Raw genomic sequence first — 13,960 nt, 5'->3', positions numbered from 1 at the left:
ACTGCCAAGGGTCCTATCATTAATATTGTATTCTGTCTTCAAATTGGACCTGCCAAAATGAACCACCAGGTTGAACTCCATCTGCCAATTCTCAGTCCAGTTCTACATCCTATCGATGTAACGCTCTACTGTTCAGACTATCCACAGTTCCCACTACATTTGCGTCATCGACAAACTTACACACCCACCCTTCTACTTCCTCATCAAGGTCATTTTTAAAAGTCAGAATGAAGAGAGAGGAGGGGTCCCAGAACAGATCGCTGCAGAATATCACTGGTCACATCCTCCATGCAGAATACAGACCATCGACAACCACTCTTTGCCTTCTGTGGCCAAGCCAGTTGTGGATCCGCAAAGCAGCTCTCCTTGGATCCTTCCTCGTTACTTTCTCAATGAGCCTCGTATGGGGAAACTTATCAAAAGTCTTACTGAAAACCACGTACACTACATCCAATGTTCTACCTTCATCAATGTTACATCCCCAAAGAGTTCAATCAGGTTGGTAAGGCATGACCTGCCCTTGACAAAGCCTTGCTGACTACCCCTAATCAGATGCTCATTACTCCTCCCTCTTAGGATCTTGTCCAACAAATTGCCCACCACCGATGCAAGACTCACTGGTCTATAATTTCCTGGGTTACCTCTACTCCCTTTCTTGAACAATCCTCGGGTGCTTCTCCCATCCCTATTGATGATAAAAAGATCATCGCCAGATGCTCAGCAATCTCCTCCCTCGCTTCCCACAGTCACCTGCGGTATATCTCAACATGAGATGAACTGGGTAATATTATGATGGAGCCAGAGCTCACATTGAGAGATCTTATAGAAACATGTAAAATGATGAAATGGATAGATAAGATTGCGGCAGGAAAGTTGTTTGCACTAGTAGATGGGACTAGAACTTTAACATTGGGGGCATTTGGGATGGAGATGAAGAACTGTGGTGAATCTGTGGATTTCTCTGCCCAATGAAGCAGTGGAAGCTACCTCAGTAAATGCATTGGAGACAAAGTTGGATAGATTTTTGCAAAGTAGGGAAATTAAGGGTGATGGGGAAAAGGCAGGTTGGTGGAGATGGGCCAGGTGACGTTCTCGTGCTCCAATTTCTTACGTTCTCACCACAGACTAAAATCTCACTTGAAAAAATTGTCCTTCACGCATTGATGTCCTTTCAAATATTTTTACAGGTTTGAAATGGCAGAACACTTGTGCAGTGTCTCTTTGCTGTCTCTTTCTGGATATATAAGGAGTGGCCAAATCTTTTCTTTGCAACAACAATACATCTGTTTTTGATTCTTGGAGATGAATTATCTCATCCCAGCTGGAAATGTGTTTTGTGTCTGAGTTGAAGTTTTCTGCTGTAACTCTGTGAAATCCACTGGAACCGGGGTGCTGAGAACACACCAGCATTTGTTCACTGAAGATCAGTTCTTCAACTGCATTGATTGTGCAAGGGATTCAAACATCTGACTTTCTGAATTGCCAGATGATTGATCGCAGTGAGATATCATTCTCCTTCTCTCAGTGTGGGAAGGGATTCACTCACAGCCTACCCACAGACACACCAGTGAGTTCACAGTGGAGAGAGGCCATTCACCTGCTCTGTGTGAGGGAGGGGAACTACTCAGTCATCCAGTCTGAAAATACATCAGCAAGTTCACACCACAGTGAGACGCTCCACCTGTTCTGCAAGCGGGAAGCAATTCATTCCGTTGTCGATGCTAAAGATAGATCCAAAAATTCACCAGTGAGAGGACGGTAACCTGTTTACATGGTGGGAAGGCGTTTACACACTCAGCCACGCCACAGTGACACCAGTGAGTTCACACCGGGGAGAGGCCAATCACCTGCTCTGAATGTGGGAAAGGATTCACTCAATCATCCCAACTGAATGAACACCAGCGAGTTCACACTGAGAAGATGCCGTTCACCTGCTCAGACTGTGGGAAGAGATTCACTCATTCAACCACACTACAGAGACACCAGCGAGTTCACACTGGGGAGAAGCCATTCACTTGCTCCGAATGTGGGAAGGGATTTACTCAGTCATATCAACTGAAGGTTCATCAGCGAATTCACACTGGGGAGAAACCTTTCAGCTGCTGTGAATGTGGGAAGGGATTCGCTGATTCATCCCACCTTGTGCAGCACTACCGAATTCACACCGGGGAGAAGCCATTCACCTGCTCTGAATGTGGGAAGGGGTTCACTCAGTCATCTCATCTGAAAGTACATCAGCGAATTCACACTGGGGAGAAACCGTTCAGCTGCTCTGAATGTGGGAAGGGATTCGCTGATTCAGACTCCCTTGTGAAACACAGCCGAATTCACACTGGGGAGAAGCCATTCACGTGCTCTGAATGTGGGAAAAGATTCACTCGGTCATCTCATCTGAAGGTACATCAGCGTGTTCACACTGGGGAGAAACCGTTCAGCTGCTCTGAATGTGGGAAGGGATTCGCTGACTCATCCCACCTTGTGCAGCACTACCGAATTCACACCGGGGAGAAGCCATTCACATGCTCTGAATGTGGGAAGCGATTCACTCATTCATCCACACTACAAAGACACCAGCGAGTTCACACTGGGGAGAAGCCATATACTTGCTCCGAATGTGGGGAGGGATTTACTCAGTCGTATCAACTGAAGGTGTATCAGCGAATTCACACTGGGGAGAAACCGTTCAGCTGCTCTGAATGTGGGAAAAGATTCACTAAGTCATCTCAACTGAAGGTGTATCAGCAAATTCACACTGGGGAGAAACCTTTCAGCTGCTCTGAATGTGGGAAGGGATTCACTCACTCATCGCATCTGAAGGTGCATCAGCGAGTTCACACTGGGGAGAGGCCATTCACTTGCTCTGAATGTGGGAAGGGATTCACTGCGTCATACTCCCTTGTGAAGCACTGCCAAATTCACACTGGGGAGAAGCCATTCACGTGCTCTGAATGTGGGAAAAGATTCACTCGGTCATCTCATCTGAAGGTACATCAGCGTGTTCACACTGGGGAGAAACCGTTCAGCTGCTCTGAATGTGGGAAGGGATTCACTGATTCATCCCACCTTGTGAAGCACAGCCGAATTCACACTGGGGAGAAGCCATTCACGTGCTCTGAATGTGGGAAGGGGTTCACTCAGTCATCTCATCTGAAAGTACATCAGCGAATTCACACTGGGGAGAAACCGTTCAGCTGCTCTGAATGTGGGAAGGGATTCGCTGATTCAGACTCCCTTGTGAAGCACAGCCGAATTCACACTGGGGAGAAGCCATTCACATGCTCTGAATGTGGGAAAGGATTCACTGACTCATCTCACCTCGTGAAGCACTGCCGAATTCACACTGGGGAGAAGCCATTCACCTGCTCTGAATGTGGGAAGGGATTCACTGAGTCATCCAACCTGGTGAGGCACTGCCGAATTCACACTGGGGAGAAACCGTTCACCTGCTCAGATTGTGGAAAGGGATTCACTCAGTCATCAGGCTTCAAAGTCCATCAGCGAGTTCACACTGGGGGACGCCAGTCACCTGTTCTGATTGTGGGAATGAATTCGCTCAGACATTTCAACTGACTGAACATCAACTGCTCAGACGGGAAGGAATTCACTCAGACATTACTGAGCGAACATCAGCGAGTTCACACTGTATAGAAGCTGTTCATCTGCTCTGACTGTGGGAATTAATGCATACATTCATCTCGGCTAACAAAAGACCAGACTGTTTTCAGCAGTGAGAGGACGTTGACCTGCTCAGACTGTGGGAAGGCATTCACACACTGATCCACACTGCAGAGACAGTGGTGGGTTCACACTGTGGGGAGGGTGGTCACCTGCTCAGACTGTGGGAAGGCATTCACACACTGATCCACACTGCAGAGACAGTGGTGGGTTCACACTGTGGGGAGGGTGGTCACCTGCTCAGACTGTGGGAAGGCATTCACACACTGATCCACACTGCAGAGACAGTGGTGGGTTCACACTGTGGGGAGGGTGGTCACCTGCTCAGACTGTGGGAAGGGATTCACACACTGATCCACACTGCAGAGACAGTGGTGGGTTCACACTGTGGGGAGGGTGGTCACCTGCTCAGACTGTGGGAAGGGATTCACACACTGATCCACACTGCAGAGACAGTGGTGGGTTCACACTGTGGGGAGGGTGGTCACCTGCTCAGACTGTGCGAAGGCATTCACACACTGATCCACACTGCAGAGACAGTGGTGGGTTCACACGGTGGGGAGGGTGGTCACCTGCTCAGACTGTGCGAAGGCATTCACACACTGATCCACACTGCAGAGACAGTGGTGGGTTCACACTGTGGGGAGGGTGGTCACCTGCTCAGACTGTGCGAAGGCATTCACACACTGATCCACACTGCAGAGACTGGTGGGTTCACACTGTGGGGAGGGTGGTCACCTGCTCAGACTGTGCGAAGGCATTCACACAGTGATCCACACTGCAGAGACAGTGGTGAATTCACACTGTGGTGAGGGTGGTCACCTGCTCTGAATGTGGGATGGGTTTCGATCAGTCATTCATCCTTGTGTCCCCCAACCAAGCTTTGACCCAACGTGAATCGGAGAGATCAGATGCTTGAGAGGACGTAATTCACTCAGGTTCACCGACCGAGTATTAAAGGCAGTGGTTCAGGGCAGGTTATTTTTGAGCTTTCAGCAGTGGCCAATCTGTATTTAGGGTTGATTATCAAGAACAAGTCAGGCAGGAGCAAGTGGAGCGGTCACTGTTGGAGTGGACAGAGTTGGAGCGGAGACATTGAGGCTTTAATTCTTTGAGGTTTCAGTGAGGAGAGCCTTCAGTCAGAGAAGACAAAGTCATGCCAAAGGTAGAATTTTTTTTTTGCCCCCTTTTCATTTGTTCAGTTGTAACAGTGGAGATGCCAGGCGGGATAGTGGAAAGCTCCTTTGCGGGATGTGGGAAGGCAGGGGACCCTCCTGTGTCCCTGATAACTACACCTGTGAGAAGGGCTTCCAGCTTCAGCTCCGAACAATCCACATTACGGAGTTGGAGCTGGAACTGGATGAACTCCAGATCATTCGGCAGGCTGAAGGGGTGATAGGTAGGACATTTGAGAGGCAGTTGCATCCAAGAAACACAGCACAGGAAACTGGGTGACTGTCAGGAAGGGAAGGGGGAAACAGCGAGAACAACTGAACAACACAGATATCACTTTAGATATTGTCAGGGATGGTGGGGATGACCAAGTAAAGGAAGGTCACAGCAGAAGAGTCTCTGGCACTTAGTCTGGCTCTGAGACTGAGGAGGGAAGGGTGGAGAAGAGACGAGCTGTGGTCAGAGGTTATTCATTCCTTCAGGGAACTGATTGGACGTCCTGTGGGTGAGAATGAGATTCCAGGATGGCATGTGGTCTCAAGATGACACTTATGGAATGAAGCGGTTTTAGGCTTCGCTCCAATCCTTTTACTTTTTTTTACCTACAAACCCCCCCCCCCCAAATGATCTTTTTATACCTATTCTAAAGGGGTTCAGACGTATGAAATCTTTTTCAATTGTTTGAATCATTTTCAACTCGTTGAAATGTCTAAAGCAAAGGAATCGAAACAGACGAAAGAACCGTTAACTTTAGAAGCAATTGCGAAGCTTACGGACGACAGACTTGAAAAACTGGAGAATAAATTAACCTCAAAGCTTTCTATGTTGGATGAAATTTTAAATTGACACAAAACTTCAATCACTTACACTAGATTCACAAAAACAACAAGCAAGTATTTTAGTTCTTGAAGATGCCGCTCGCCAGAGAGATCGCATAATTGAAACTCTGCAACAACAGCAAGCTTCGACTTTTCAACTGCTGGATCGTTATAAATCTAAAATCACTGATCTTGAAAACCGCTCTCGAAGACAAAATCTCCGGATAATTGGGATTCCGGAAAAATTTGAGAACGGCAATCTCACTGTATTTTTCTCCAAATTTTTAATGGATGTCTTCGGCTCAGAAGTACTGGATACCCCTCCAATAATTGACCGTGCACATCGCATTTCTCGTTTTCATTCAGATTCAAGTTTGAAACCACGACCTAATACCAAAGAGCGTTTGATTCAGGATGCCCGGAAAAAGGGTATCATCAGCTTTCAAGATTTTAAATTCCGTATTCTGGAAGACTATAGTCCCGAAGTTTTAAGGGTTTTATATCGGTTATGTCGGAAATTCATCAAGAAGGCTACAAGCAAGCACTGTTATTTCCAGCATATTTGAGAGTTGCTCTCAATGATGGAACTTATCGGCTGTTCAAATCTCCAGCGGATTCCTTGAAGAATAACACTTTATTGTTTCTACGAGTTGACTAATGTAAAAATAAGTTTATAGATTTGGATCTTTTATAAAATGATGATTTTTTTACGTGATTGCTTACACGTATTTCTTACACACAGTAAAAGTCCATTTTTGGTTTATTCTGAGTTCTTTAATAATATTATTCTGTTAGTTGTGAAAGTAATTCATTGGGTTTTCTTTTAAGTTCATATACACTTTTTTATATTTTTAACATTTAAATATTAAGATTTTTTTAAAAATAAAATGTTGTTTCTTCTTGCCGAAAGACCTTAGTGCTTGGATATGTCATATCTGTTTTGATGTGTCTGAATAAGTTTAAGGACTTTCTTTTAAAACACTAATACAATATTATCCATTATGGGTTTTAAATTATTGTTTTAAATCCTTTTGTTTTATATATATGTAATACTAATTGCATACTTTAATCTTTCTAACCCTTTCTTATAATATGGGTGGTTTGTATCTTTTATTTAACTTTTTTTGTTTGAGTTGCCGTCTTGAGACATGGGGTAAATTTAGTATTAGATTGCTTGCTTGCCTCTTTTTGGCTTTGGTTTTGAGGGTGGAGGGATTCCTGGCCTGATTCGAAACGACAAAAATGGTTGCAGTGTCATGACTTCCAGTTCCTCCTTGAACTTACTTCCCTCTTCCGGATTCATGAGTTCATCTTTTTTTTAACCTTATGTGTTAATTGTAATAAATATTGGCAATATGGATAAGATTATTAATTTTGTTTCTTGGAATACTAATGGTTTAAATCATCCGATCAAACGGAAAAAAAATATTCAAAGTATTCCACAGAATGAATGCTAATATTATCTTTGTACAAAAGACTCATGTGAGGAAGGTGGATAGTCAATGCTTTTTTAGTTTTCAACAGAATCACTCGAATTCCCAAGCCAAAGTAAGAGGCGTTTCCATTTTTATAGATTCTTCAACCTCCTTTATACACTATGAAACAATTTCAGACCCACAAGGTAGATTTTTGCTTATTACTGGTCTACTTTTTAATCAAAAAGTTGTTTTAGTTAATGTTTATGCTCCAAACACTGATTGCCCTGAATTTTTTAAGTGTCTATTTACATCCTTTCCTAATTTGAATCAGTATATGCTGATAATGGGTGGGGATTTTAACTGTTGTTTAAACCTTTTGATGGATAGATCTAAGCCCACCCAAGCTCTTCCGAATAAATCAGCCTCTCTTATTAATTCCTTTATGATTGATTCTGGAATTACCGAAATTTGGCATTTTTTACACCCCAATGACAAGAGTTTTCATACCTTTCTCAATTTTATCATAATTATTCAAGAATTTATTACTTTTTTATTGATCACCGTTTACTTACAGATGTTATTGATTGTAAATATGACTCCATTAGCATTTCTGACCATGCACTTTTGAAGCTATCTATTAAGACATTGGACTCATCTACTAATGCTAAATCTTGGAGGTTCAACTCTATTTTATTGCAGGACTTAGACTTTCTTAATTTTATTAAACAACAAATCGATTTGTTTTTCTCAACAGCAGAGATCTCTAGTGGAATTTTATGGGACACTTTTAAAGCACTTATTCATGGACAGATTATTTCATACTCTGCTGGAGTTAGGAAACGAACTAATTCTAAAATATTAACATTGGTTGATAAAATCAAAGCAATTGATAAGATTTATTCAGTGACCCCCCAGCAAAGAACTTTATAAAGAAAGAGTTGAACTTCAAATGGAGCATCGTTTGTTATTATCCTCTTCGATTGAAAATCAGTTAATTAAATCTAGAACCCAGTTTTATGTACATGGAGATAAGTCTGGCAAATTATTGGCTAATCAATTGAAAACTGCTTCGGTTAAACGACAAATTACTAGGATTCGTAAACGAGATGGCACTCTGACGATAAATAAAGAGATAAATAAAGCCTTTCAAGATTTTTATAATTCTTTATATCAATCAGAATTTGTTGAGGATTCTTCTATAATAGATGAATTTTTAAGAAAATTGAATATCCCAAAATTAACAACAGAGGATAGTGTATTCCTAGATGCACCTATTATGGAAACTGAAATAAAAAAGGCTACTTTTTCAGTGAATTCTGGTAAAGCTCCTGGTCCGGATGGTTATACTGTAGAATTTTTTAAATCCTTTTCCTCTATACTTTCTCCTTGGCTTTGTAAAATTTTTAAAGATGCGTTAACTATAGGTATATTGCCACAATCTTTTTATGAAGCCTCTATTTCTTTAATTCTTAAAAAAGATAAAGACCCCACTGAATGTGCATCCTATCGGCCAATATCCTTGCTGAATACGGATTTTAAGATTTTTTAGTAAAATTTTGGCCACTAGATTAGAAAATATATTACCTCAATTATTTCTGAAGATCAGACTGGATTTATTAAAAACCGCTACTCATCTTTCAACATTAGAAAATTAATTAATATTATTTATACTCCTTCACCCAAAATACCAGTATGTGTCATTTTCTTAGATGCTGAAAAAGCATTTGATAGAGTTGAATGGCCATATTTATTTAATACGTTGCAGCATTTTAATTTTAGTTTGAAATTTATATCATGGATTAAATTAATATACTATAAACCCTTGGCTTCGGTCTTTACCAATAATCAAAGATCTTTTTTTTTCAGTTATTCCGTGGTACAAGGCAAGGCTGTCCTTTAAGTCCTTTACTATTTGACATTGTTTTGGAACCTTTAGCTATAGCCATTCATGAATCACCTAATATTTTGGGTATTACTCGTGGGGAAGGGACGTATAAGTTATCATTATATGCTGATGATTTGTTACTATACATATCCGACCCTGAGAGATCTATTCCTGCTATTTCGTCCTTGCTTGCTCAGTTTAGTAACTTTTCTGATTACAAATTGAATTTTAATAAGAGCGAATTATTTCTATTAAATATGCAAGTTCCAATTTATAAACATTTACCATTTAAAGTTGTCACAGATTATTTTACTTATTTGGGTATTTAAATTACCAAAAAACACAAAGATTTATTTAAAGTTAATTTCTTACCTTTAATTGACCAAATTAAGCAACTTGTTACTTGTGGTCTCCATTAACTTTGTTATTGGTTGGTCGAATTAATGCTATTAAGATGATGATATTACCCAAATTCTTATATTTATTTCAAGCATTACCAATTTTTATTCCTAAATCTTTTTTTGATATTGGATAATGAGGTGGGTTTTCAAAGCTTGCAGGGAGGTTTTCAAAGCTTGCAGGGAGATTTATGCCGGTTAGAAGAATGGGCTGAACGTTGGCAGATGGAGTTTAATGCTGAGAAGTGTGAGGTTCTACATTTTGGCAGGAATAATCCAAATAGAACATACAGGGTAAATGGTAGGGCATTGAGGAATGCAGTGGAACAGAGAGATCTAGGAATAACAGTGCATAGTTCCCTGAAGGTGGAGTCTCATGTAGATAGGGTGGTGAAGAAGGCTTTTGGAACGCTGGCCTTTATAAATCAGAGCATTGAGTACAGAAGTTGGGATGTAATGTTAAAATTGTACAAGGCATTGGTAAGGCCAAATTTGGAATATTGTGTACAGTTCTGGTCACCGAATTATAGGAAAGATATCAATAAATTAGAGAGAGTGCAGAGACGATTTACTAGGATGTTACCTGGGTTTCAGCACTTAAGTTACAGAGAAAGGTTGAACAAGTTAGGTCTCTATTCATTGGAGCGTAGAAGGTTGAGGGGGGATTTGATCGAGGTATTTAAAATGTTGAGAGGGATAGATAGAGTTGACGTGAATAGGCTGTTTCCATTGAGAGTAGGGGAGATTCAAACGAGAGGACATGATTTGAGAGTTAGGGGGCAAAAGTTTAAGGGAAACACGAGGGGGTATTTCTTTACTCAGAGAGTGATAGCTGTGTGGAATGAGCTTCCTGTAGAAGTAGTAGAGGCCAGTTCAGTTGTGTCATTTAAGGTAAAATTGGATAGGTATATGGATAGGAAAGGAGTGGAGGGTTATGGGCTGAGTGCGGGTAGGTGGGACTAGGTGAGATTAAGAGTTCGGCACGGACTAGGAGGGCCGGAATGGCCTGTTTCCGTGCTGTGATTGTTATATGGTTATATGGTTATTATTGACTCCAAAATATCTTCCTATCTGTGGCAGAATAAAAATCCTAGACTAAGCAAAAAATATTTACAGAAGCCTAAGAAGGAGGGTGGTTTGAGATTTTACTATTGGGCAGTTAATATACGATATTTAATATTTTGGACACAAGAATCGACTATAGCAGCTTGCCCACAATGGGTAAATTTGGAATGTAAATCTGTACAAGACTTCATTGTTTTCAATTTTAGGATTTTCACTTCCTTTTTCTTTATCTAAATTGAATAAACAAATAACCAATCGTATAGTTAAACATGCATTGCGAATATGGTTTCAATTTCGTAAATTTTTTGGCTTGAATAAGTTCATCTTATCAAGCCCTATAATATCTAACTTTCTTTTTCGGCCCTCTTTTATGGATCAAGCCTTTGTTTTATGGAAAACAAAAGGTATAACATGTTATCTTGATCTATTTTTAGATAATAGTTTTATGTCCTTTGAACAGCTATCTAATAAATATAATTTACCTAAAACTCATTTTTTTAGATATTTGCAAGTTAGAAATTTTTTGAATAATGAGTTACAGTCTTTTCCGAAACTATGTCCATCGGACATTACGGAAAAAAATTTAGCTCTGAATCCTTGTCAGAAGGGTTTAGTAGCCATCATTTATAATATGATCATGAAAATACAGCCAGAAGTATCAGAAAAAATTAAGAAGGAATGGGAAAAAGAACTTCATTGCCTTGTACCCACTGAGCAGTGGGAGAAAATTTTACAATTAGTCAATTCTTCTTCTATTTGTGCTAAACATGGTTGTACATAGAGCTCATATGTCTAAGGATAAACTTGCTCGATTTTATTCTTATGTTAATCCAACCTGTGACAGATGTCATTCTGATGTTGCTTCATTGACCCACATGTTTTGGTCTTGCCCTTGTTTGCAAAATTACTGGAAAGATATTTTGCGTACTATTTCAACATTTCTGAATATCAATTTCCAACCGCATCCTGTTACTGCAATTTTCGGTTTACCAATGGTGGATAATAGTCGTTTATCCCCCTCATCTCGACGGATGATTGCATTTGTTACATTAATGGCTAGAAGATCTACTTTATTGAATTGGAAAGAAATTAATCCTCCAACTATATTTCAGTGGTTTTCTCAAACTGTCTCTTGTTTGAGCTTAGAAAAAATTAGAAGTGTTGTCTTTGATCCTTCAGTTAAATTTGAAGAGACTTGGAGACCATTTATTCAACATTTTCATATGAGTTAAATTGTCTTTTCCTAAACCTCACTTTTATTATCTTTAATTATTTGGATGGAGGTTCGGAGTTATTGGCACTACTGTATATATTTGACATAATGCAATGGCCCATGTTGGTTAGTTTTCTGGGTTTTTTTTACTACTTTTGTTCGCAATTACCATGTGTTTGGGAGGTTATGATATATTGATTGTCATCTATTTGAATGTTTATTTAAACTATTAACTATGTACTCTCAAACTCTCTGTATTCATGTTTCATTTATGTTTATTTAAAAATTAATAAAAAGATTTAAAAAGAAAAGAAAGGATGGCATGTTGTCTCCTGCATGCAAGGTTCTGATATATGGGCTGGTCGAGTAACGAGGTTCTGCAAAGGGAGTTCAGGGAGTGAGCTGCTAAGTTAACGGGCAGCTCATCCAGGGCTGTGATCTCAGGACTGTCATCTGTGCCACGTGCCAGGAATCGGAAGATTATACCGTTTAACACATGGCTAAGGAGTTGGTGCAGGAGGGATCTTCTGAGCTGGTGAGGATTGTTGTGTAAAGAGGAGTGCGAGTGTGTTGGGGGGGGGGAGCACATCGTTAATGGAGTGCGACTGCGCAGGCAGTCTCTCACACACAGACACATGCAGTGGAGTGTGAGGGAGGGGAGTGAGAAGGGAAAAGGGGAATGAGGAGGATGGAGTTAGGGCTCCTTCACAAAGTCCCAGACTCACCCACCCCACCCCCTTTGGAATTGGTCCCATTCCTTGGGGGCTGGGAGTGGGCACTGAGTTGCCTTGTCAAGAAGACAGCATCAGGTTAACACGCTTTGATAATAAATTTACGTTGAACTTGAACATTGAAATGTATTTTTTGTAAAACATGTCTTCTTCTTCTCTATGTGGTTTGTGCGTTACACGCTTGGGTGATCATGGCTTTCCACATCGAACAATCGCACGCAGCATCAATGGTATCTCGCACACTTAAATCTGTTAGTTCTTTCACAGTGTCCATATATTTTCTTTTTTGCCTTCCTGTTCTGCATTTCCCAGGCATACGGCCTTGTAATGTAAGGCATTCTATTTCTCCCTTTCTGATGACGTGGCCCAGTAATTTATGTTTCCTCTCACTCAAAGTTCTTATTAAAGATCTTTTTGTATGGGCACGTTGGAGCATTATCTCATTAGTTACCCTATTCCTATATGATATTTTCAGCATCCTTCTAAGAATCTGCATTTCTGTTGCTTCGAAGTTTCTTTGGAGTTCTGGTGTTACAGTCCATGTTTCTGAAGCATACAGCAAGATTGACCAGATGTCACATTTTAGTGGCCTAAGCCTTGTTATCATAGAATTGTGTCTGTTGGTAAAAGTCGGTTTCATTTTTTAGAAGTTGGTTTTGGTAATACCAATTCTTCTTTACTTCCAGCATCTCATGATATAGACAGATAGACAGACATACTTTATTGATTCCGAGGGAAATTGGTTTTCGTTACAGTTGCACCAACCAAGAATAGAGTAGAAATATAGCAAAATCAAACCAGAAGTAATGAAATAATAATAAGTAAATTATGCCAAGTGGAAATAAGTCCAGGAACAGCCTATTGGCTCAGAGCGGCTGACACTCCGAGGGAGGAGTTGTAAAGTTTGGTGGCCACAGGCAGGAATGACTTCCTATGCATCTCGGTGAAATGAGTCTTTGGCTGAATGTACCCCTGTGCCTAACCAGTACATTATGGAGTGGATGGGAGACATTGTCCAAGATGGCATGCAACTTGGACAGCATCCTCTTTTCAGACACCACCGTCAGAGCGTCCTGTTCCACCCCCACCACAAACTTACAAACTTACAAATGAGTTTGTTGATTCTGTTGGTGTCTGCTACCCTCGGCCTGCTGCCCCAGCACACAACAGCAAACATAATAGCACTGGCCACCACAGACTCGTAGAACATCTTCAGCATCGTCCGGCAGATGTTAAAGGACCTCAGTCTCCTCAGGAAATAGAGACGGCTCTGACCCTTCTTGTAGACAACCTCAGTGTTCTTTGACCAGTCCAGTTTATTGTCAATTCGTATCCCCAGGTACTTGTAATCCTCCACCAGGTCCACCACCAGCTCCTTAGTCTTTTTCACATTAAGCTGCAGAGTATTCTGCTTGCACCATGTAACAAAGTTTCCCACCGTAGCCCTGTACTCAGCCTGATCTCCCTTGCTGATGCATCCAACTATGGCAGAGTCATCAGAAAACTTCTGAAGATGGCAAGACTCTGTGCAGTAGTTGAAGTCCGAGGTGTAGATGGTGAAGAGAAAGGGAGACAGGACAGTCC

The 13,960-nt window shown here is 41.0% G+C and overlaps 1 protein-coding gene across 1 annotated transcript in view; it reads left to right on the top strand.

The window, feature by feature from the left end:
* Positions 1 to 13,960, top strand: part of LOC140722011 (uncharacterized) — a 156,617-nt gene that overhangs the window by 120,365 nt on the left and 22,292 nt on the right. The window contains 1 exon segment of the mRNA XM_073036825.1: positions 1,823 to 3,561. Within this exon segment, the coding sequence (XP_072892926.1) occupies positions 1,823 to 3,561 (1,739 nt within the window).

This window comes from Hemitrygon akajei, unplaced genomic scaffold (assembly GCF_048418815.1).
Source record: "Hemitrygon akajei unplaced genomic scaffold, sHemAka1.3 Scf000067, whole genome shotgun sequence".
NCBI classification, from domain to species: domain Eukaryota; kingdom Metazoa; phylum Chordata; class Chondrichthyes; order Myliobatiformes; family Dasyatidae; genus Hemitrygon; species Hemitrygon akajei.
This window is presented reverse-complemented; position numbering and strand designations above follow the sequence as displayed.